The sequence below is a fragment of the Bos indicus x Bos taurus genome, chromosome 23 (genome assembly GCF_003369695.1).
Source record: "Bos indicus x Bos taurus breed Angus x Brahman F1 hybrid chromosome 23, Bos_hybrid_MaternalHap_v2.0, whole genome shotgun sequence".
Lineage (NCBI taxonomy): Eukaryota > Metazoa > Chordata > Mammalia > Artiodactyla > Bovidae > Bos > Bos indicus x Bos taurus.
Genome location: NC_040098.1, coordinates 21,101,802 through 21,124,729, shown reverse-complemented (window position 1 = coordinate 21,124,729; position 22,928 = coordinate 21,101,802). Strand labels below are relative to the sequence as shown.

General features: G+C 45.8%; 1 protein-coding gene across 6 annotated transcripts in view; it reads left to right on the top strand.

The window, feature by feature from the left end:
* Positions 1-11,788, top strand: part of ADGRF5 (adhesion G protein-coupled receptor F5) — a 113,077-nt gene extending 101,289 nt beyond the window's left edge. For 4 of the 6 annotated variants that reach the window (XM_027523972.1, XM_027523975.1, XM_027523971.1 and 1 more), the window contains 6 exons: positions 399-578; positions 3,752-5,137; positions 6,540-6,581; positions 7,457-7,516; positions 8,353-8,437; positions 10,523-11,788. In XM_027523972.1, the coding sequence (XP_027379773.1) occupies positions 399-578; positions 3,752-5,137; positions 6,540-6,581; positions 7,457-7,516; positions 8,353-8,437; positions 10,523-10,602 (1,833 nt within the window). In that variant the 3' untranslated portion in view covers positions 10,603-11,788. Of the gene's footprint in view, positions 1-398; positions 579-3,751; positions 5,138-6,539; positions 6,582-7,456; positions 7,517-8,352; positions 8,438-9,847; positions 9,915-10,522 lie in introns of all 6 variants that reach the window. The other 2 variants (XM_027523974.1, XM_027523976.1) reach the window with 2 other exon arrangements.
* Positions 11,789-22,928: the final 11,140 nt, after the last annotated feature.

Genomic DNA, 22,928 nt, shown 5'->3' with positions numbered 1-22,928 from the left:
GGTCGGGGGAACTAAGATCCCACACGCCACTAGGCAACTAAGCCCATACACTGCAATGAAGACCCAGCACAGCCGAAAAAAATAAATTAATTTTTTTAAAAGTAAGGTTCATCAATAGGAAAAAAAAAATTGGGCTTTATGCTTTTACAGGTCTGAGACTTCCTTTATCCTTACAAGTCATCTATAGTCCTAGAAGGGGCTAGCTGACCTCTCTTACCTAGAGTAGAAGTGAGTGCCATGTGGCGAGGACATATGTTTCATTTCATCAAAATAAATACTTTCACCTCTCATGCTTATGTTGCTGAGAATTCAAGAGTCCTCAAATTCCATAAGTTACAATAAATGAGTTGCAATTTTTTTTTTTTTTTGTCTGATTGTGTTGGCTTTTTTGTTCTTAGGCTTTGGTTAAGAGCCCCACCCAGGACGAGAAGCTCCCGTCCTACCTAGGGAATCTTTCCATTAGCACAAAGCAAGTGAAACTTGAAGTCGACTCATTTTCTGGGACCCTGGGAGCTATTATTAACATCCTGGACCTGTTCTCAACAGTTCCAACCCAAGTGAATTCAGAAATGATGACGGTGAGTTTGTTCGTCTTACAGGAGTCTGGCTTCTCATCTCGTCATCCCTCAGCACTTGGGGTCAAGAAACATAAGTTCTCTCCACTGCAAATTCTCTCTTTTCCTAAGCAGCGCCTTGCCAGCTCTGGCTTTTAGCATGTGCGTGTATATCTTGGGATCTTAAGATGACTTTTTAAAGAATCTCATTAGTTTCTTCATTAATAGAGAATGAATTCTTACCTGCTTTCTAAGAAAACTAGGAATGAAAGGTTTTCAGAATATGTACAAGGTGGGATTCTCAACAGTCTCTCACCAAACGTGACCTTTGAAGCAATCAGTGTTCTTTATTTTTTTTAATTGGAGTATAGTTGCTTTACAGTGTTGTGTTCATTTCTGCTGCACAGCAGAGTAAAGCAGCTATACATATACATATATCCCCTCTTTTTTGGATTTCCTTCCCACTTCAGTTGGGGCTTCCCTTGTGGCTCAGCTGGGAAAGAATCCACCTGCAATGTGGGAGACCTGGGTTCCATCCCTGGGTTGGGAGATGCCCTGGAGAAGGGAAAGGCTGCCCACTCCAGTATTCTGGCCTGGAGAATTCCATAGGCTATATAGTCCATGGGGTCACAAAGAGTCAGACATGACTGAGCGACTTTCACTTTCACTTTCCCCACTTCTGTTACCACAGAGCACTGAGTAGGGTTCCCTGGGCTGTACAATAGGTCTAATTAGCCATCTGTTTTACATGTACTAGTGTATGTATGTCAATCTCAATCTCCCAATTCATCCCATTCCCCTTTTACCCCTTGGTATCCATATGTTTGTTCTCTGTTTCTGCTTTGAAAATAAGATTATCTATACCATTTTTCTGTATTCCACATATATGCATTAATGTACAATATTTGTTTTTCTCTTTCTGACTTACTTCACTTTTGTGACAGTCTTTGAGTCCCATCCACATTTCTTCAAATGACACAATTACCTTTCTTTTTATGGCTGAGTAATATTCTATTGAATATATATACTACATATTTATCTGTTCCTCTGTTGATGGACATTTAGATTGCTTCCATGTCTTGGCTATTGTAAATAGTGTTGCAATTAACATTGAGGTGTATTTATCTTTTTGAATGATGGTTTTGTCTGGGTATATGCCCAGGAGTGGAATTGCTGGATCAAATGATAGTTCTATTCTTAGTGTTTGAAGGAACCTCCATACTACTTTCCATTCTGCCTATATCAATCTACATTCCCAACAACAGTGTAAGAAGGTTCCTTTTTTTTTTCTTCCAGTAATCAGTGTTCTAAGAGTAAAGAATTCACCCACCCGAGTTCAAATGAAGATACTTTAGCGAAGGGATACTTACAGAGGTAAAACTAGGAATTTTTTAAAAAGTGTGAGGCAACCAGAGACCAGAAACATTTAGAAACCTTTACTACCTTGAGGATTAACAGGGAAAGCAGGGAAATAGTGCACCCATAACCCTGGAGGAGGGATCACTGAGCAGGAGCTGTAGTATGGGAAGGACATAACTATACCAAAGATATGCTGACAGAAGAAATGAGGATGCAGGAAAAACAGATCTCAGCTTCTTTCTTCTCTCATCATCCCACCTCCTGCTGATGTTTCTCACTGGACAAACCCAACCAGAGGCAACCGGCAAGCAGCCTGGGTTACAAGAGTCCAAGGAGCTTATACAGATCTGCAAGGGCTGTTCTAACAAACCGCTGTAAACTGGGTGGCTTACAATGACAGAAATGTCCTCTCTCACACTCCTTGAGGCTAGAAGCCTGAAATCAAGGTGTCTGGGGACCATGTTTCCTCTGAAGGCTCTAGGGAAGAATCTTTGATCACCTCTTCTAGCTTCTAGTGAGCTTTCCTGGTGGCTCAGATGGTAAAAAAATCAGCCTGCCAATGCAGGAGACCCAGGTGCAATCCCTGGGTCAGGAAGATCCCTGGAGAAGGGAATGACTACCCACTGCAGTATTCTTGTCTGGAGAATCCCATGGACAGAGGAGCGGGCAGGCGACAGTCCGTGGGGCTGTACAGAGTCAGGCAAGTCTGAATGACTATCACGTTCACTTCCCAGCTTCTAGTAGCTCCAGGCATTCTTTGACTTGTGGCTGCCTCATTCCAACCTCCGACTTTGTCCTCACATGACTTATTTTCTCCATTTAGCTCCTCCTCTTCTGTCTCTTTTAAGGATACTTGTCACTGGATTTAGGGCCTACCCAAGTAATCCAGGGTGATTTTTCTCTCAAGATCCTTAATAACATCTACCAAGACCCTTTCTCCAAATCAGGTCACATTCACAGAGTTTGGGAATTAAAACAAGTCATTTTGGGGCCATTGTTCAACTAACTCCAGGGCTCATCATTTCAGAGAAGAGAACCACACGAAGAAGGGCAGAGAGAAGCTACTTCTCTCCATGGAGATAAGCCACAAATGACAATTCCCAGTGTATGGGAGAGAGAATCAAAATGTCGAGCAAAAAAGAAAGGTGCCTTTAACAACACTCACGTGTCTTATTTGATGCTCAACATTTGAGAGGGTCTTCCAAGACTCCCTCACCCTTGCTGGTGAAATACCACCCATCCCAAAAGCCTTTACTGGCTTGAGATTTAAAATAAAATAAAACATAAAGCAATTAATAAACATCTCTGCCAGCCTACTGAGTCGACTTTAGTGAGTTTTAAGGGTGGTTCTCACCATCACGACTGCTAAACATTTCACAAAGTCTTGAAGTTGGGGGGTCCATCCTCTGCTAATTTTTCCCATAAGAAGGTGGATCATTGTCCCCTCAGCCTGTGATGCTGCACTTTCCCCTTCTCTTTTCTTTTTCCCTGTACCCACTTAGAGCTTCCCAGGTGGCTCAGTGGTAAAGAATCCACCTGCCAGTGCAGGAGACACTGGAGACTTGGTTTCCATTCCTAGGTCAGAAAGATCCTCTGGAGGAGGAAATGGCAATCCACTCCAGTTCTCTTGTCTGGGAAATCCCATGGACAGAGGAGCCTGGTGGCCTGCAGTCCATGGGGTTGCAAAAGAGTCTGACATGACTTAGCAAATGAGCATGCACGCCTGCATGTACCCACTTAACCAGTTTCCAAGGAGATGTTCTTTTTTTTTTTTCTCTCTCTCTCTTTTATGATTGAAAACATTCAGTTGGTTTGATCCCATGCCTTGTCAATTACAGCACGTCCTCTCCACGGTCAATATCATCCTTGGCAAGTCTGCCTTGAATACCTGGAAGATGTCACAGCAGCAAAAAACCAATTATAGCTCACAGCTATTGGATTCAGTGGAAAGATTTTCCCGAGTTTTACGGGCAGAAGACAGCACCATCTCCCAACCTAACGTGCAGATGAAGAGCATGGTCATAAAACCTGGCCACCCCCAATCGTACAGGCAGAGTTTTATTTTCTTGGACTCTGACCTCTGGGGCAACGTGACCATCAATGGATGCCAGCTGGAACACCTGCAGCCAGATTCATTTGTTGTTACTGTGGCTTTCCCAACTCTCAAAACCATCCTCGACCGGGATGTTCCGGGACAGAACTTTGCCAACAGCTTGGTGATGACCACCACCGTCAGCCGCAGCATAACCACGCCATTCAGGGTTCTGATGACTTTCAAAAACAACCACCCTTTGGGCGGGATACCGCAGTGTGTCTTCTGGAACTTCGACCTCGCCAACCACACCGGGGGGTGGGACAGCAGTGGGTGCTATGTGAAAGAGGTCACTGAGGAGAGCGTGTCCTGCAGCTGTGAACACCTCACCTCTTTCTCCATCCTCATGTCCCCCGACTCCCCAGACCCCGATTCTCTCCTGAAAATCCTGCTGGATATCATTTCCTACATCGGGCTGTGCTTTTCCATCTTGAGCTTAGCAGCCTGCCTCGTCGTGGAGGCCGTGGTATGGAAATCGGTGACCAAGAACCGGACCTCCTCCATGCGCCACATCTGCATCGTCAACATCACTGCTTCCCTGCTGGTGGCCGACGTCTGGTTCATCGTGGCCGCCGCCATCCACGACCATCGTTTCCCGCTCAATGAGACGGCCTGTGTGGCTGCCACCTTCTTCGTCCACTTCTTCTACCTCAGTGTCTTCTTCTGGATGCTGACCCTGGGGCTCATGCTCTTCTACCGCCTGGTTTTCATTCTACACGACACGAGCAAGTCCATTCAGAAGACGATCGCCTTTTCTCTGGGGTACGGCTGCCCTCTGGTCATCTCCATCATCACAGTGGGGGCCACCCAGCCCCGGGAGGTCTACATGAGGAAGAACGCCTGCTGGCTCAACTGGGAGGACACCAAAGCCCTGCTGGCCTTCGTCATCCCGGCCCTGATCATCGTGGTGGTAAACATGACCATCACGGTCGTGGTCATCACCAAGATCCTGAGGCCTTCCGTCGGGGACAAGCCGAGCAAGCAGGAGAAGAGCAGCCTGTTCCAGGTCGCCAAGAGCATTGGGGTCCTCACGCCGCTCTTGGGGCTCACCTGGGGTTTCGGGCTGGCCACCGTGTTCCAGGGGAGCAACGCTGTGTTCCACATTGTGTTCACCCTCCTCAATGCCTTCCAGGTATGCTCTGCAGGGCAGCGCTCTCAGCCAGGATCTGCAATGGTAGAAACACAAACAAGGGGAGGAATGAGGAAGGGTTTGAGTTCAGAGGCAGCCCTGGCCCTAAAGAACAGTAATGGCAAGAACTCAGTGCAAGAGAAAAGGCACGTTCCTCTGCTCCCATGGAACCTCACACCTCTTATCACCTGCATTATAGTCTAGTTGCATATGTGCCTCCTGCTAAGTGCCTTGATGATGTACATGGGAGGAAAGTCCCTCCCCTACACTGGATTCTGCTATTTATCCAATGTTATCTTGATGCCATCTATTATATCCTAAACGCAAATACCACCGTTAAACCAAACAGCCTTTCCAGTTAATTTCCACAAGCATTAAATGCGCTCTGCCTTGGTGAGGTGGAAGCACCTCTCTTACTTAGCAGTACCTCCCTAGTTCCAGCAAAGACCTTGGAACAGGCTAGAAGTTGGGTAACCTCGACAAATGAAGTAAATGCTTGATACCACATAGTAGGTTCTCAGGTAACATTTGCTGAAGGCTGAAAGAATTCTGCTCCATTCATTATATGAATGGGCTTCCTTGGTAGCTTAGATGGTAAGTCTGCCTGCATTGCAGCAGACCTGGGTTTGATCCCTGGGTCAGGAAGATCCCCTGAAGAAGGAAATGGCAACCCACTCCAGTATTCTTGCCGGGACAATCCCATGGGCAGAGGAGCCTGGCAGGCTACAGTTCATGGGGTCGCAAAGAGTTGGACACGACTGAGCAACTTCACTTTCATTATATGAAAATGTAAAAGACATTCCCTTTGCTCTCCAGCAGTGCAAAACTAATTATAATACAAGTCACATTGTTGGGAGAGCTTTAACAAGCCTTTGGAGCACAAGGAGAGGATGCTTGATTGTGATTTGACCAATAGATGAATGGTAACCCTAGGCTCCCATGTGCTGGTGAGTAGGCAGGGCATCTGGAGGTCATGCTGAGACATCACCCTAGATGCTCATGCCAAGACCACGCAAATCCTGCTACTCCAAACTCTAAGGCTCACGTCTAATGATGACTTGACTAGGAGGTACTGATTATTCTACCTCATGCCCTATGTTCCCATTACAACTATGAGGGCTACTGTAGACATAAGAGGCATGTTTAATAACATAACCAGCAGGACCTCCAGCTTATAATTGGGTGGAAATAGGGAAATGGAAAATATCCTTATAACGTTATAACATTGAAGGTCCCTTGGTGTGAACCTGCTACATCATTGTCATCTACTTGACCATAAATGCAGCTGTAGAAAGAAGTAGCTTACAAATCCTATGCTATGTGAACAATACTTCCTATTTTGCTAGACAAGAATATGATTAGTAAATAATATGATTAAAATGCACTTCTTTCTAATTCTTTTCAGGGATTATTCATTTTACTCTTCGGATGCCTCTGGGATCAGAAGGTAAGAACCATAACAGTCATGCTCCTAGAAAAGTCTAACGAACCATGACATGTTAGGTTGACAATGGCCTCTTTTTTTTAACCTTTTCATTTTATATCGGAATAGAGCTGATTAACAATGTTGTGATGGTTTCAGGTGAACAGTGAAGGACTCAGCCCTACATGTGCATATATCCATTCTCCCCCAAACTCCCCTCCCATCCAGGCTGCTACATAACATTGAGCAGAGTTCCCTGTGCTATAGAGTAGGACCCTGTCGGTTATTCATTTTAAACACAGCAGTGTATACATGTTGATCCCAAACTTCCTAACTATCCCTTCCCCCCACTCTCCCCTCCTGACAACCGTAAGTTCTTTCTTTAAATCTGTGAGTCTGTTTCTGTTTTGTGAATAAGTTCATTTGATCATTTCTTTTTAGATTCCACATATGAGAGATGCCACACAGTACTTCTCCTTCTCTGACTTACTTCGCTCAGTATGACCATCTCTAGGTCCATTCACGTTACTTCAAATGGCATTATTTCACTATCTTTAATGGCTGAGTAATATTCCATTGTATATATGTGCCACATCTTCTTTATCCATTCCTCTATCGATGGACATTTAGATTGCTTCCATGTCTTGGCTATTGTAAACAGTGCTACAGTGAACACTGGTGTGCATGTATCCTTTTGGACCGTACTGCTCTCTGGGTATATGCCCAGGAGGGGGATTGCAGGGTCATACGGTAGCTCTGTTCTTAGTTTTTTAAGGGACCTCCACACTGGTCCCCACAGTGGCTGTTACCAATTTACATTCCCACCAACAGTATAGAAAGCTTCCTTTCTCTCCAAACCCTTCTCAGCATTTGACAGTGGCTTCTCTTAAACTCTGCAGGTGCAGGAAGCCTTGCTGAATAAGTATTCACGGTCAAAATGGTCTTCACAGCACTCAAAGGTAAATAGTTTCTTTGTAGAGACTCTGAAAAACCCCTCTCTCTCCACTACCAATTGTAGTGTAGTGTAATAATTCCAGATTATTCCACCGTGTTTGCTTTGTACCTGATTCTGCCTTTTAATAAAAAACCATGGCAATGAACTAGCATTTAGATGCTGTCCCCACATCTTAAAATAGGGGTTATAGGAGCCAATAGCTTGGATAGTATCAACTGGAAGTTAAGACCAAATTTCCATGAGAAGCAATCTTCTGGGGAAACTCAAGGCCATTTATGAGCCTTGAGAACACAATTTGAAGAATAATGATGAATTTTGTGTAGTTCTTCTTGGAAAATAACTATTTGTTTTCACATGTCAGAAGACAATAAACCTTATCAAACAGTAAAATACATATTTGGAAGTCAGTTGCCTAATACCTATGACGAGACTCCGGTGTTTCAAAAGGTGGCTTTCCTGCTTAAATTGAAAGTGGTATTCACTCAGTCGTGTCCAGCTCTTTGGCACCCAAGAACTTTAAGCCCACCAGGCCCCTCTGTCCATGGAATTCTCCAGGCAAGAACACTGGAGGGGGTTGCCGTTCCTTTCTCCAGGGGATCTTTCTGATCCAGGGATTGAAGCCAGGCCTCCTGCATTGCAGGCAGATTCTTAACGGCCACCAGTAGGCTTTCCGGCTTAATTTGTCTGAAATAGAAATTCAGGTTCATCCAGGCCCTCTCCTTAGGTGAGATGAAAATGCAGGCAGTGACCACGAGAGGGCAGCAAACAAATCATCTTACAGATTCACACAGGACCTTGGACTAACATGTTTACTTTGTAATTCTTTTTTTTCTTCTCTAGTCAACGTCCATAGGTTCATCTACACCTGTATTTTCAATGAGTTCTCCAATATCAAGAAGATTTAACAATTTGTTTGGTAAAACAGGTACGTAGCGTCCTCTAGATGTTTCCTGGGTTGACCTAAACATATTTGCCCCGGGGGGAAATCTCACCCCTAGTGTCTAACTGTCTACTTCATAACATTGACCCACAGTGGCCTTATTTGGAGCAGAGGTTAAATACTGCTTATATTTTCCCAAACTACCGGGAGGTTGGTACAGAGGGCAACTGCCTTCAGCCTGCAGAGAACTCTACATCAAAACCATATCCACCATAAAAATGGGAACTGTATGTTAATTGCTATCCTGATCAAACACAAAGTTCTATTCATGTTATATAAGAGTAGGTAGGTCATAGTTCTGGGTTCTGGTACAGTGAAGAAAATAATTAGAGGATCCTACCATAGCATCCCACGCTGTGAGTTTCATTTCTTTTTTTTTTTCCTTCTTTTTTTGGAGTGTTCTTGTTTTACACATGGGCATTTTTAAATCCTTGCACACATATGAGGGGTCACCCGAGTTAGCTATTCTATTAGGGATATGTGCAATGAACATTTTCTCCCTTTAGACATAAGATGAAGGATGTGAATGACTTTGGGCAGTGGGCCTCAGCTGTTCTGGCAAGCTGAAACTCCTGTCCCATGTCACCCCAACTCCTCACCTCCTGCCAGGGAAAACAGGCACTAGAATTCCTTCCAGCTCCTCCAAACTGAACAGATCTCACAAACGAAGAAATGTATGAAATGTGTCGAAAGCCTTCCAGACTATGGCTCTCTGGATAAGAATGAATTTGGGGAATGCCTAACTTATTAAAGCTCAGGAGAACTTGGCATTTGGGGCTTCAGCTTGATGTTTTACTCATGAAACTGGAGGACCTTCACTTTTTGTTGGATCTGTTGTGAAATCATCCGAGATCCAGGATATGTTAGAACATTTCCCCTCGGCGGGCATTGTCCCTGGATCGTGTTTGTGGTGCTAAGTCGCTTCACTGTGTCCAACTCTTTGGGACTGCATGGACTGTAGCTCACCAGGCTCCTCTGTCCATGGGATTCTCCAGGCAAGAATACCGGAGTGGGTTGCCATTTCCTCCCGCAGGGGATCTTCCTGATCCAGGGATCAAACCAGTATCTCTTATGTCTCCTGCATTGGCAGGCAGGTCTTTGTCATTAGTGCCACCTGGGAAGCCCCGGATGGTGTTTAGCATTTGCATTAAAGCGAGAACAGTGAAAACTCTATGAAATGATTCCACAGAATCTGAGTTACACATTATGTAAGGCCAGTGAAGTGTGTTCCCTGTTTCTGAACCAGTCACATCAAGAGCTGGGGCCCAGATCCCGAGGTCCTAGGGCCCGAGTCTCCCGGCCGCTGCCACTCAGCCTTTCAGGGTCATTCATGCTGATCCAAGGTGGCCTATTCGAGGGCTCCATAATCACTATAACTTTGGTTTATGTTGTCAGCAGCCCCAAGGGCTCCCCCAGGCAATGATGGAAACCCTGTTAGCCGTGGCAGTCCGCCCATCTGATGGTAGGGTGGGCACTGTGTCACTTCCCCTGCCCAACACACAGCCCCTACTGTTTGCCTGCTCTGTCCTCCCCCCGCCCCACGCTGGCATCAGTCTGTGCCGTTGCTCCCGGGCCGTTCTCCCTGCTACCCCTGTTGTTATCCCGACTCCTGCTGCTTTCCTGGTCCTGCCTCTTCTTCCCCTGCAATTTCCTCTTTTTTTACTTTCCTCCCTTTCCCCGGCTCAGACCCCTCCTGAGAGCTTCCCCAAGTCACACCAACCCAAGGGGACCAGGGAAGTTCCTCCATATGGATGTCCCCTAGGCTGTTGCATGAGGCAGCATGCAGAGGGCTGCCCGTGTCAAGATCTCCCTGTCCTCTGTAGAAATCTGGCTGCTGGTGTGATGTGAAGTAGTTAGTGCTTGTCTTATCTGCTGCCACGCATGCTTGAGAACAGCTTGGTTTGTTCTCCAGGACTTCTGGGTCTGGGGAGGAGGGCAGGCATGGGTTCATTTCCAGGCATGGCTTAGCTGGCTCCTGGAGTAGAGCGCCCCCTGGGCGAGCAGCAGAGATTCACACCCCAGTGATCATGAAGCGGTGACCTTCAGCTGAGCTGCTGTTGTGTTTTTCAGGAACATACAATGTTTCCACCCCGGAAACAACCAGTTCATCCCTGGAAAACACATCCAGTGCTTATTCATTGCTCAACTAAGGACGGGAAAATCCAGCCCATGGGACCTCTTGGGAAACAGTGGATGTGCTCTGCAAAAGAGATCCTTTCCAAGCCGTGGGTAACATGTTTTTTCCACAGGCCTCTGGGAGCAGATGCTGAAGAGACTTTTTTTTATGAGGGAAGAGGCTTTCTTTTGTAAAGACAGACCAAAGGAAATTGTTGCATTTATGTTGCTGCCCCACCCCTGTCTCTTGTGTGATACCAAATGTGTATAGTATTTAATTGAAACTCAAGCCAACTTCTCTGTCTATATTGTAAAATAGAATTTCAGGGACATTTTTCCTTTTCACACCCTGGGCCCAAAGATAAGCTTTGATTAAAATAATAAGTAAAAGGCCAGGACTTAGGAAACTCTTCAGTGAATTCTAGGAAGGAAGGATGGAAGAGAGGAAGAAAGAAAGAAGAGAGGGATGGAGGAAACTACAAGGAAAAAATATAGAGAATAACGGAAGGACGACATGTTAAGATTTCTATGTTAATGACCCAATACTTTTACTGCAACACTGAAAAATGACTCCAAAATGAAAACTGAAAATTAGCCATGGAGAAAGTTCAATATTTTCCTGGTGTTTTCTTAGCTAAGAGAGATCAAAAAAGGGAAAAAAAAAAAAAAAGGCAATGAAAAAATAGGGAGGAAACTATATCATCAAGATGCTTTTAAGTGAATGATGATATTTACAAGAATTTCACAGAAGACATGACTCTGCTGATGCTAAACACATACATACGTGTTACTGTGTGTTAAGGTTGGAGCTAAGAGGAATGAATGGACAGAGGAAGTGTGATTAGATGATTAGATCCCAGCTGACCACCTGCTGATTACATTTTTAATATTAGTAGTTTAGTAGAACAGCCTTGAGTTTTGGTTTGTTCCACTTTTTATAAGCAAAAATATACATATTTGTCTATCCATTCATTTCCAAATGTGATATATTGCACTGAAAACAGACCCTCCCAACTGTCATGAATTATATTTAACAGCTTTAACCAGGTACTTTTCTGTGCATGCTAGAAAAGATTTGAATGATCTTACAGTGTTGTATATTATTATTTTTGTAGTTACTATGGATTGAGAGGCCCTGGATGTGCTGTATAGGTCTCTCTGTGTTAATTCTTCCAGTTCCTAAGTTCCCAGACCAATATACATTCAGAGTTTTCTACTGTCTAATTGGTATTTATTCTAACTACTTAGAAATCTTCTGGAAAAAGCTCTCCAGCTGGCTAGTCTGTGCTCCTAATGACACTTTACCTTGATGAACAGATGGTGCAGATTGTTTGTGAACTATGTGGCTGTGTGTGTTTCACCTGTGTGTGTGTGTGTGTGTGTGTGCATTTCATAAAAATATAATATAAATATTTATTAAAATCACATCCATAGCAAAGTTTACCATGTGCTGTAGCTACAGCAACCAAATATTCCAAATCACAGTCTGACCCTGGGGCCATAATGAAATAAAAAATGTGGGACTTCTCTGAAAATATGGGCAGTGTGGTCTTCATAAGGATGGCTCTAACAGGTCCAACCATCAGGAAGAAAGGACCAAAGAGGCTGAGACTCAATTACCATTTATTCGCTGAGGTTTGAAAGAGTTTTCTTTTAATAGTTTTACTGTTTAAAATCACTTCCTTTTATTTTTAATTAAATTCTACCTCTATCTCTCTTTTCTTTATGAGAAGGGAGAGATCGGACAGACAGAAATCCCAATCACGTTTCAAGGAAACGAACTCTTTTTTTTTCCCTTTTCCTACATACTCACAAGTGACATATATATCTATGCCCACATTTGCCAGCAAATTGTCACATCATTATCCCAACTGAAGAGTTCATTATTTAAAATCCCTGAAGGAAATGATTATAAAGCTCAAAATTCTCCAGGGGATGATCAACTTTGGGCAGAAGTTGGTACTGAGAAGACAAAGCCAGAGGTTAGGCTGGATGATCAACTGAATTTGATTTAGACATCAGGAAAAGAATGGCTTTACTGATTTGGTTTCTGGAGTTCTATCCATGAAAACTGAGACAGGGTTAGGCAGTATTGATGTGATCAGCCAGGGAAAGCATTGCATTCAGAAGGCTGTGGTTCTCCTGTTCGAAATCACAGAACTATAAGAAACGCTGACCTTCCACTGACCTTCCCAGGGATCCTCTGGGAATTGTTGTCCTGAATTTTGTGAAGGGGACCTCTATAATGACAGGAATCTCCAGTGGGGCTCCCCAGGATGGGGATCTGGTTCTTTGCCAACATTCATTAATGGAGGCACGTTCCCTCACCTCCAGTGCACACACACACACACACTCGAGGTGTGCCTGTACTTCCCTCCTTTCAAGTCAGAGTACTGGATCCACATTCCGGAAAAGCTGTACAAACAAAACATTGGAGAAGTACAGTACATGCTGGTTTTCTGCTCAACTCCAAGAGGCATAGTTCAGTCACTGCTCTTTGCCAAGAATACCCTGAAATAAGCAACAGAATTCAACATTGTAAAAAAGAGTGATCTATGAATCTGTTAATTACAACAGGAGCCATGCTTGGCCCTGGGGTCACTGGTTTTCAATCAACAATGATTTCAGGGCTCTGGGCAGCAGATTTCCGAGGGAAGGAAGAACGGGAATGCTAGTGTTGGCACAAAGTGAGATGTGGCACCTACCTCACCTGGAAAGTGCCCACTACTTTCCCACGTCCCTGAAATCTCTCAGTGTATAAAGCCGGTTCCACCAGGCAAAACCTTCTTGCATTAAGGGACCTTCTGGTAAGTCAGTTTCTTGCAATGGAGTCTGTACTGATGCTTCAGAGGGTATGAGGTCAGAGCATCCACCACTGAGCAGTGGATACAAACTACAGAGGTCGTCTCAGCCCAGAATAACATTCTGAGCGCAGTGCAACGCATCCTCTCCTGGATGAGTCATGCATCTGCCACCCTCCCGTCCGAGTCATGCTGTTTACTTGGAGAAAGAGGTAAATACAAGTCCGTGGGGATTTCAGGATCTAGTTGCTAAGGCCAGAAATTAAGAAACACCGTGGGAAGACATAGCCCTTTGTGGTTCGTGTAGGGAACTTCACAGAGGTTGAAAGACTAAAAAATAAAGTTTTGTGGGGATGAGAAAGATTATAGCAACCAGCAAGCACAGAGGTGGCAGAAGACATTATTCTGAGTCACAAGTCACAACCATTTTAGAAGACAAAGGAAACAAGTGAGGTCATAGAAGTGGCCTGTAGGAAGAACACGTATTATTTGTGGCAGGAGAAGGTGCTGTCAAATGGGGCTCTACATCCCCTAGAGAAAGTCAGTGACGCGGGCCAGCAGAAGTCTGATTCCCCAAGTGTCCAAAATAAAGGAGGGGCTTTGTGTTTTTTGAACACCCATGAAAAGAGTGTCTCATCATTTCAGGGCTATTAGCTTTGAAGTGCGGAGAAGGCAATGGCACCCCACTCCAGTACTCTCGCCTGGAAAATCCCATGGACTGAAGGGTCTTGTAGGCTGCAGTCCATGGCGTCACGAAGTGTCGGACATGACTGAGCGACTTCACTTTCACTTTTCACTTTCATGCATTGGAGAAGGAAATGGCAACCCACTCCAGTGTTCTTGCCTGGAGAATCCCAGGGATGGGGGAGCCTGGTGGGCTGCCATCTATGGGGTCGCACAGAGTCGGACATGACTGAAGAGGCTTAGCAGCAGCAGTAGCAGCAGCTTTGAAGTGAGATGCTATAGGTTTCTAAAGTTATGACTTGGGATTTTCAATCATGTCTTAATAATAGCATTCCAGCATACAGCTCTGTCCATGGGGTTCTCAACTAAGTGGACATGAATCTGAGCAAACTCTGGGAGATAGTGAAGGACAGGGAAACCTGGCATTCCGCAGTCCATGGGATCACAGAGTCGGACATGACTTAGCGACTCAACAACAACATATAGTTCTATGTCTTTCCCCTGATTAAAATAATAAAATATCTAAAAAGATGGTGTGAAGCTTTTTTTTAATATAAATTGTCTCCACTTTTGCAATAGGCTACTGCCGCTGTTTCAGACTTCTCCACGTCCACCAGAATTTAACTCCTTCTCCAGCAAATGGTCACTTCTCTTCTCCAGGGGTGGGGACGTGGGTGGGGGTGTCTGAAGCTCACAAGCTGAGGGCTAACATCTTTCCTCACACAATTCACATTCCCACTCAGCATATAGAGCCCAAAAACTTAAGAGGCTTTAAACAGGAGACCTGGAGGTAAAGTCTTCAGTACCTGACTGTCGGGGAATCAAAAAAAAAAAAAAAAAAGTCTGTTCTGACATTTGGATGTGGCTTGGTTGGCATTTTCATGGACAGCTGAAAACAGAGCCCTGTGGCTTCTGTTAGCAATAGATATTTCTGCAACAGGTCCTGTATTTCCCATATTAGTCTTATATGGCTGTGTGACATATTACCACAAAGTTAGAGGTTGAAAACCATATCCGGTAGTTATCACACAGTTGCTGGGCATGGTTAACGCCACCTTCGGCTCAAAGTTTTACCAGGCTGAACTCAAGCTGTCAGCTAGGGCTGCAGTCTCATCTGAAAGCTAGGGTCCTCCTCCAAGCTCAGCAGTTGCTTGGCAGATTTCTACTCTTTAGTTACAGGACTGAGGTCATCTTAGTTCCTGGAGGTGTCTTACCATCCCCTGCCCTATGGTCTTCTCCCAGCAGGGCAGTTGGCTTCTTCAAAGTCAACAGAAGAGCTTCTGTGGCCACTTTGAATCTCTGGTACTTCTTCAGTCTCTGATCTCCAGACACACTTCTGAAGGACTCACCTGATTAGGTCAGGCCCACCTGGGATATTCTCCCTTGAGATGAACTCAAAGCCAGATGATTAGGGACCTTAATTACACTGGTAAGACCCCTTCATCTTTTCCCTGTCATGTAATCTACTCATGGGAGTGATATCTCATCAGAGACACAGGTCCTGCTCACAGTCCAGGGGAGAAGATGACACAAGTTTTACCTTCAGATTATTTTTTAAAAAGAAGTTAAGGACCCCACACTGCTCTGTAGAATCTGTATGAGGTCTGAGGGGTAGACATGGTGACCTGCAAACTCTCCTTTATCTTTAGGAGTAATCACTCTGAGAAGGGTCTCTCTGGATAGTATCAGTAATACGGCTTGCGTGCTGCAAATATGTCCATCCTATTCTGTCTGCTGAATACGCAAATACAACCAAAGTCACCTTTCCCAAAGGCATGGCTTCCAGGTGTGTGGACAATTCAGGGAAAGGGTGTCATGTGGGAAAGCCTAATTTGTCCAGATGAAAAGAGGCTCACAGCTCTGCAGTCGACAACCTTCCCCACACTGTGTGTCTGGTGTGGCAGGTAGAGTGAGCCCAGGAGCTAGTATACCACTGACGTTTAGGCCAACAGGGCAGAGATCTGAACACACAGGTGCTGGCCTGTCCTCTAAGCTTTTGTTCATCTGACCTCTCACTCCTTAAAAACCAAACCAAAATGCGTCTGCAGTGCTGGGCACGTCGCCTTCAACTCCCCACCACCGGTGAAGTACTGCCACCTGCAGGTCATATTTGGAACTGCAAACGCTTTCATACCTCGAGACTCGTGTGTGTGTGTGTGTGTATGTGTGTGTGTGTGTGTGTGTGTGTGTGTGTGTGTCTGTCTGTCTGTCTGTCTGTCTGTCTGATAGTTGCTTAGTCGTGTCCGACTCTTTGCAGCTCCACAGACCGCAGCCCACCAGGCCCCTCTGTCTATGGGATTCTCCAGGCAAGAACACTGGAGTGGGTTGCCATTTCCTTCTCCAAAAGGAACTATAGAAAGAAAGAAACTGAAGTCACTCAGTCATGTCCAACTCTGCAACCCCATGAACTGGATGTGGCCTACCAGGCTCCCCCATCCATGGAATTTTCCAGGCAAGAGTACTGGAGAAGAGACTCACGGAGGGACTGAATTCGCAATGCTGGGGTCCCAGGTTCCATCTCTGGTCAGGGAACTAGATCCCACGTGTTGCAACAGAGTTTGCATGCTGCAACTAAGACCCAGCACAAGCAAGTAAACAGATGAATATTCTGAAAAAAGATCCATCGACCTCTCATGGGGTAAGCTGCCATCACATGACTACGTGGGTCACAGGACTTTGGAATTTTCTGGTCGTTTGCCCTGATGTCTTTTTTTACTTTGTGTGTGTGTGTGTGTGAATATTTTTATTTATTTATTTTTGGCTGTGCTACATGGCAGGTAGGATCTTAGTTCCCCAACAAGGGATGGAGCCTGTGCCCCCTGCAATGGATGCTTGGAGCCATAACCACTGGACCTAGAAAGTCCCTGTCCTGATGTTTTTCTTTGTAAAATAATGTATACATCATTCAGAAAGGAAGGCATTTAGTTTTGTATTTTGAAGACTTCCTCCCCAACCCTGACTTTATGAAGTTTATACTTTATTCATATAAATAGGAAGAAAAGCATGCTTCCTAAAATCCTTTATGTGAAAAGGAACACATTTTGAACTATTGAGAAATGCGAGGAGGGCAGAATGGTCTGGTTGGACTATAAGGTCAGTCACGTGTATTTTTTTTTTAATTGGCTGAACCTCACAGCATGTGGGATCTTAGTTCCCCAACCAGGAATCAAACCTGAGCCCCTTGCATTGGAAGCACAGAGTTTCAACCACTGGGCCACCAGGGAAGTCCCACGTGTATTTTAAATTTTGTAGGAGCCACTTTACAAAAAGTCAGGAGGTAAAATTGCAGTAATATATATATTGCTGAATTTCAGTAATATATTTGATTTAACCCAACAGATCCCAAATCTTGGCATTTCAGGGTGTAATTTGTGTAAACTTCTTAATTAGCTATTTTATATTCCTTCTTGTTTTAACACCAAGTGTTCATAACCTAGTGCGTGCTTTACACCACAGGTGCCCAGCAGATTTCCAGTGCTAAGGCCCCACATGTATCTAGAAGCTGCTGTACCGGGGAGCACAGCTGAGAGCATAAACCAGGGACAGCTTCCGCTGTTCTGTTTCCTTTCTCTGTAGGAGCACCAGGGTAGGAAAATGAATTTTAAACAGGCCTTGCCACATCATTCAGGCCGGTCTCTGCAGAGATGCTACACATATGGGAGCTGGAGGGACCAGAAATCCATAAGACTCCAAATATTGGGGGTGGCCATGAAGTTCGTAGGCGTTCGTTTTCATTTACATTCATTCGTAACAGCTTCTGGAAAAACCCGAATGAAATTTTGGGCCACCCCCAATACTACTCTTCCATACGACTCCTGCCCCTCCAAGCTGGCTTGAAAGCCACCCTCTTATACCCTGTCCTTGGAGATCGCTGACAAGCATGGGGTATCAGCCCTGAAAAATGGCAGCTTCATGTCTTTCCCAGGAAGAAGTAAGGGCCCGAAGATCCCCATCGCCTTCTTTGTTGAAGGGAAAGCTTGAGGTCTCATTGGCGGGATGTAGCAGAAAGCACATGGCTCCTGGAACAGAAGACACCTTTCCTCATTCTTCTGGACACTTCACTAAAGCTCTCTGGCCCTTGGTTTACCCATCTGAAAAATGGGAATCATTTTAATTCCCTCTCAAGTCTATTCTTAAGCCCCCAAAGCATAGTTTATAGGAGTATGTTTTGGAAGTGTCAAGTATCATGCAAATAAAAGATCATTTTCAGGACTTTCTTGGTGGCCCAGAGGTTAAGAATCTGCCTGCCAATGCAGGGAACACAGGTTCGAGCCCTGGTCTGGGAAGATTCCGCATGCTGCGGGGCAACTAAGCCCGTGCACCACAACTACTGAGCCTGTGCTCTAGAGCTCGTGAGCTGCAGCTACTAAAGCCCGTGTGACCTTGGGCCTGAGCGCCACAGCAAGAGAAGCCACCACAATGAGAAACCCGCGCGTGACAATGAAGGGCCCCTGCTCGCCACAAATAGAGAAAGCCTGCGCAAAGCAGCAAAGATCCAGCGCAGCCAGAAATAAATAAATAGAATAAAAATAACTTGCTTAAAGCAAAAGATCATTTCCAGTATCACTTTGAAATGCAGGGAGAGGCTGACCACAGGGGAGCTTTGAAGAGGGGACAGTAAGCTCTGGTGACCCTAGTGAGAGTCCAGGGGAGTTCTAAGCCTGGGTGTCAAGGGTCATCAGGAGAGACACAGGGGTCATCAGCATAGATAGGGTACTTTTCATCAGATGCCCGTGGGGGCGTGAGGAAACACGCAACAAATGACTGACTTTGAAGATTTCCCCCAAGGAAATCATCCCGCAGGTGACAAGATGACTTTTCTCACAAGGACCCAAAGCACACAGGCAGGTTGGCAATCTTTGGGCAATGTTGCTCCAAGACATGCCTTTACATTGGTCTTCTGTGCTTCCCACAAGGGTCCAGTCTGTCTTCCTGGAGTCCTAGGCATGACCCTGCCCCAGGCACACACAGCCCAGTGGGCATATACCGGACCCCTGTCACCCACCAGTGTAGGGAGAGCCATCAAAGGCCCAGACCAGCCCCAGGTACCTTCAGAACCCTCCTGCAGGTGGGGACCTCTAGAGATCGACTTCCAGCAGTGACTACCTCAGGGCCCTTTGAACTCAGGTTGGAGGGCCTGTCCCAGGGGATGAAAGCCCGGGGAAGCAGGAAAGCCTATGAAGCCATGATGAGTGGGTTCCCAGGGGAGGCCTGCTCTGAGTTCGGCCTCCCCAGCATCAGATGGACCCCGGGTGTTCTCCCAGGAGCAGCAGCATCACTCACAGGCCACCTGTCCCTCTGGGGGCTCATTGCGAATCATCCTTTATCTCCGCCAGTGTCAAGCAGTGGCCAAGAGCAGAGAACAGACTTGCCCCCTGGGCCAGGCCTGACACAGCCCCCCGTCTCTCTGTTCCCATCCCGGGTCCTAAAGGAAGTGGGGTGGGGATGAAGCCCCTGATTGTTTCCATTTACCAACCTCACCACGCCATCTTTCCTTATGTCCTGGTGAACAGATGTCGAAGTTTATCCTCTTACACGCTCTCGAGAGGAAACAATTTTCATGACTCTACAATTAAGTGAATATGGAGCAGACAGGGGAAAAAAAAGAAGAAAGGTGGGCACAATTACTGAAGCCAGCCCTGTGCCAGACTCTTATTATTTATCTCCAAATACTAGTTTCCATGTGGTGTGGGTTTGATCTAGATACAAGCATCTTGTCTATTTTAAAAATAATTATCTAGACATCTATTCTTTCCTTTTCACCTGAAAACTTTGAGGTGACGAACTGAAAGGTCATGAGTGTTCCCCCTGCACGAATGGGCCAACTTTGGGGATTACTCCAGCCCGTTCTCATCCCAAGGTTTTTATTTTTTCATGCAGAGCCAAGTCCCAAACGAAGTAGGCTAATGACTATTAGAAACTACACAGCAAATTCAGAAGTCCAGAAAAAAGCAAACAAAAACAACAAGAAAAACAAACAAACAAACAAAAAAACCACCAGGCTCTTTCCTCATCATGAAAAGAAACAGGAACTGATCGGGCAAGTCCTGAGCAGATGGCTGCCACTTCCCACTTCCCATGTTCCAAGGTTGACTTAGGACCCCGCCTTTTTGGGAACCACTTTTGATGGGTATCATCCCAGGTCCTCCATCCTGCCAAACAGCCCACCCCGACCCCCTACCTCACCAAATGCAAGAGGCGTTTGATTTTGATTAATCGAGGAAATTCGTACATCCCTTTACTGCTTTTCTGGAACTGTGAGTGTTTCCCATGCCCAGAGGCGCTCAGTTCACAGCCGTCCTGGTCAGGGCAATTCTGATGGACGGCGGGTTGGGCTGACGAGTGACAGTTGTCCTCCACGCTGGGGCTCCTTCCACAACAGCCCGCCGGCTTTCCCTGAGGCTTGATCGCCACCTGCTGGCTATTAGAGGAAGCGCCTCCTCTGAGCCCCTTGGCAGGACCTCGAAGGTGTGCAGCTTACTCTTGGCAGGGGGGGTGAGAGCCCGGAGGGCGGCGGGCAGAGGACAAGTAACTTGGGACGTATAAAAAGAATGATAGAAACCAGGCACGAAGAATGACTCTCGATGCCCTCCTCCTAACACGTTTATATTATCATCCTCGCAAGGAGAAAAAGAAATGATGCAGAGAGGGATGTCAGAGTATAGGCACGCAATCGCACTGGGTGTGATGGGTTTGCAGGCAGGTGTGCATTTCTGAGAGATACTAGCCGGGATCACTCCCTCCTTCTGTCTTTTATCCTCCTTCATGGACAGAGTCTTATTTATGGATCTAAAAGCAAAGCTAAAAGCAGCTCCGGAAATCACCTGGTCCCCTCATTTCAGACAGGAGTGTAGAAGGCAACTTGAGGAAGTAAAACCGGTGCCTTCCGCGCTTCTAGGGACCTTCCCACTTTCCCCTCTACGCGCCTTCTAGAGGATGAACCAGGACGGTCTTATTCCCCCCTCCCTTTTTTTTTCATTCACCCACAGAAACCTACTGCTGGGCTGGGCTTTCGTCTTCAGTCTGTTGAATCTGCAGCTGTCCCAGGGCTAGTGACACATCAGCCAGCAGCCACGGCCGGCTGGTAAGGTTTTAGTCTAGTCTCTGGGACACACAATGAAGAGCGGGCCGCTGACTCTGCAGCCAAAGTGTGATCCAAGAAGATTTAGAAGTAAACAGTACAGCTGCCGAAAGGGCCGGCCCTTGGGGCAGGGGGACAAGCTGACCTGGCCTTGCATGAGAGGCAGATGACTTCTGACTGCAGGGGACTGTCATATGCCTGGGGTATTACTCATAGCCCTCAGGATAGCTCTTCTCCCTTGTGCGGGACATCCCTTTAACAAAAAAATCACAAGGAGAGATGAGGCTTAACACGGACCAACCTCCAGGAGAGGGACACAACAAATCACAGGAAATGTACCCTCCATGGAAACGGCTGGTAACTCTCTATGTTAACCAACATTTATTGAGTTCTTACTATTTATTTGGTGCTGTCCTAGAATCTAATTTAAGCCTGAGAACAACCCCTGACAGGGTGGAGGAAGTATTCTTTTTCTCTTCATTTTACAGATGAATGAACTAAGCACAGAGAGGTTAATCACTTTCCCAGAGTCACACAGCTCAAGAATGATACCGAATGCAGTGTCTGACCTAGAACATGAGCACATCACCACCTCGCTTGTTGCTTTTCTGTGATGCAGGCAGACGCCCATGGCGGGGAGTGTTCTGAACACAGGAAACGAGAGAGGGAGAACTAGGTGACACAAAGGGTGGAGAAGTTAAGACATCTCCAACCTTAATTCCACTTTATAATTTCATCTTGGGGCAGCCCATGCTAGTGTTCTGTGCAAACATGGAACCACTTCCTTTTCCAGTCTCTGATGGAGCCTGAAAGGATGACAGCTTTACTGAAGGAGATCTCTCCAATCTGAAAGTTCGACAGTACTCTGCACATATTCTAACTCTACGTTCTTCTCTATCATCCCATTTTAATACTCTGTAACCCTGTAGATGTTAAAATGGGCTTAGAGACATCACTGGTGGTCCAGTGGCTAAGATTCTATGCTCCCGATGCAGCAGGCTGGGGTTTGATCCCTGGTCAGGGAAGCTGATCTCACATGCCACAGCTAAAGATGCTGCAACAAGGATCCCATATGGTACAGCTAAGACCCAGTACAACCAAATAAATAAATAGTTTTTAAATAAAAAAGTGAGCTGGGAGGAGGTAGACAGCTATTACTTCCATTTGAAAGATTAGTAAAGGAAGACCAAGTGTATGAGTGATTTTATGACAATTGCAGAGCAAGTTATTAATAGATGGCCCATTCAAGCCTGTAGCCAGGGACCCTAAAGTTCAGGCCTCTTTTCTGTCCACTAAAGCAGCAGTTCTCGCATCAGCATCACCTGGGAATCTGCTAGATGTGCAAATTCTTAGACTCTATCCCAGAGCTACTGAATGAGAAATTCTGGGGGCAGTGCCTGTGATCTGTGTTTTAACCAATCGTCCTGGGGATGCTGACTCACCTCTGGCTGGAGAGTCGGTGTTGGGTGCGGAGGTTGCACCTGCTACAGACTCTTCTCACACCTTTGCATGAAAGGGACTCTTCTTAACCCCTTATGTTTATTTCCAGAATGGCCATGAGGTATATACTTAGAAGGCTGATAATGTAATGCCTTCCCAGGTGGCGCAGTATGGTGCACTACTGAAGAATCCACCTGCCAATGTAGGAGATGCAGAAGACTCAGGTTTGATCCCTGGGTCAGGAAGATCCCCTGGAGGAGGAAATGGCAACCCACTCCAGTATTCTTGCCTGGAGAATCCCATGATCAGAGGAGCCTGGCGGGCTACAGTCCATGGGGTCACAAAGAGTTGGACA